Source organism: Seriola lalandi, unplaced genomic scaffold, assembly GCF_002814215.2.
Source record: "Seriola lalandi dorsalis isolate HSWRI2012SDOR001 ecotype SW California unplaced genomic scaffold, Sedor1 jcf7180002054069, whole genome shotgun sequence".
In the NCBI taxonomy this organism is placed as follows: Eukaryota; Metazoa; Chordata; class Actinopteri; order Carangiformes; family Carangidae; genus Seriola; species Seriola lalandi.
This window is the reverse complement of record NW_019524622.1, coordinates 22,728-25,120: the sequence shown is the minus strand read 5'-3', so window position 1 is coordinate 25,120 and position 2,393 is coordinate 22,728. Positions and strand designations below refer to the sequence as shown.

The 2,393-nt window shown below is 45.7% G+C and overlaps 1 protein-coding gene across 1 annotated transcript in view; it reads left to right on the top strand.

The window, feature by feature from the left end:
- Window positions 1–27: 27 nt before the first annotated feature.
- Window positions 28–2,393, top strand: part of LOC111652825 (heterogeneous nuclear ribonucleoprotein L-like) — a gene marked incomplete at its 3' end in the record, with an annotated part of 19,647 nt that continues 17,281 nt past the window's right edge. The window contains exon 1 of the mRNA XM_087173183.1: window positions 28–393. Within this exon, the coding sequence (XP_087029309.1) occupies window positions 196–393 (198 nt within the window). The remainder of the gene's footprint in view (window positions 394–2,393) is intronic.

The following is a 2,393-nucleotide window of genomic DNA, read 5'->3' as shown; positions in this document are numbered from 1 at the left end:
GAGAGAGAGAGAGAGAGAGAGAGAGAGAGAGAGAGACAGAGAGAGAGAGAGAGACAGAGAGAGAGACAGAGAGAGAGAGAGAGAGAGAGAGAGAGACAGAGAGAGAGAGAGAGGTTGAGTTGAAGCAGGTGTCATCGACCGTCTCTTCCTCCGTTTAACCGAAAATCTTCATCCGTGAATTCACCGTCGTCTGTGATGGAAGCGGGAGAAGACAGAGGAGCAGCAGCAGCGGGAGGAGGAGGTGAATACCACCGGGCAGCCAAGCGGCTCCGGCTGGAGGAGGAGGCCGGCGCAGAGGAGCTGGAGGACGGGGAGGAGGAGGAGGACTCCGCCGGTGAGGAGGCAGCGGGGAGCGGAGGCACCGAGAGCAGGAGCCGGAGGAGCGGAGGGAAGGTGGGTGACGGTTGTTACCGGCGCTGCTTCTGGTTAGAAACTCAACACTGAGAGAAACATGTGACATGAAGTTTGCGTCGTTAGATGCAAACTGAGAAGAGAGATGTGTATAAGAGACAGGGTCTACATTAGTCAACAAAAACACTTCAAAACACTTTAAAAATGAATTTGTTGATGCCTCTTGGTCAATTTAAAATCCATAATCTCTAATCTTTTATTTCCTGTTTTTACCTGTTTCATTTCATTTTTGTTGTCACATTTATATGTTTGTTTTATTTGATGTTCTTCGTTTAACTAGTTGTTTCTCCCTTGTTTCCCATAGTTGTACCCACAGTATATTTAGGTACATTTATAAATATTTTATTAATACCCGATTCACAACAACAAAACTCTCTCTCTCTCTCTCTCTCTCTCTCCACCCACCAGGTGGAGGCAGACGGCCCCGCCCACCCTGAGTCCACTTCTGCTCGAGGTTTTTTCCTGCCCACTGTCACCAAGTGTTACTCATGGTGCGAAATGTCGGGTCTCTAATGAATGAAGACACCGGCTCTGTTTCAGATCACTGTGTTAGATAACTGTTGTGATTCGGTAACTTGACTTTAACTGTGACACTGGGAGAAACCGTCATGTGATCATCAGAAATCCCGCTGAAGGAAGACGTGCTGTTTCTTACTGACACTGATGCGACTGGACAGGAACTTGTTTGTCACCTGCTTCACAAACAGGAAGAGATGAAGCCGATACGAGTTCGAGCAGAAGGAGAGGAGACACACAACAATGACCCTCACTGTCAGCAGGGTCACCGCTGACAACCCCTCACCCAGGTCAGCTGATAAACAGAGGGGATCATGGGAGGTTGATGTTTGTTGGACAAAGGCTTCACTAACATGTATGAAATACAGAATTACCTCTGAATAATTCATGTTCCGGGGCTCCGGGGTCAGATCATCAACTGACTGCAACGAGCTGAGGGACACTACACTTACTAGTACTACTAAATACTGCTACTACTACTACTGCTACTGCTACTGCTACTGCTCCTACTACTGCTACTGTTACTACTATTACTGCTACTGCTACTACTACTGCTCCTGCTACTGCTACTGTTACTACTATTACTGCTACTGCTACTGCTACTGCTACTGTTACTACTATTACTGCTACTGCTACTGCTACTGCTCCTGCTCCTACTACTGCTACTGTTACTACTATTACTGCTACTGCTCCTGCTACTGCTCCTGCTACTGTTACTTCTATTACTGCTACTGCTACTGCTACTACTATTACTGCTGCTACTACTACTGCTCCTGCTACTACCACTACTGCTCCTGCTACTGGTACTGTTACTACTATTACTGCTACTGCTACTGCTCCTGGTACTACTAAATACTGCTACTACTACTACTGCTCCTGCTACTGCTACTGTTACTACTATTACTGCTCCTGCTACTACTACTGCTCCTGCTACTATTACTACTACTACTGCTCCTGCTACTGCTACTGTTACTACTATTACTGCTACTGCTACTACTACTGCTCCTGCTACTGTTACTACTATTACTGCTACTGCTACTACTACTGCTACTACTATTACTGCTGCTACTAGTAGTACTACTACTACTGCTGCTCCTGCTCATGTTCTACTATTACTGCTACTGCTACTACTAATGCTACTACTATTACTGCTGCTACTAGTAGTACTGTTTTGTATTGATCACCTGGAAATATTGAAGCATTTCTGATTTACTCTCTGCAACATTCACTGTCTGGTAGCACAGTAGGAAATGACAGTTTCACTTTTTGTGCAGTTCCTTCCTTTGTAATGAAAAATGTTTATTCTAAATGACTACAGACAAACGTGGCAGATGATGCAAAGCTCCTGGTCCTGCCTGGTCCCACCGTCGATCCTGATGTGTTTAAAGGGTTTTGTTTGTTAGTGTGTGTGTGTGTGTGTGTGTGTGTGTGTGTGTGTGTGTGTGTGTGTGTGTGTGTGTGTGTGT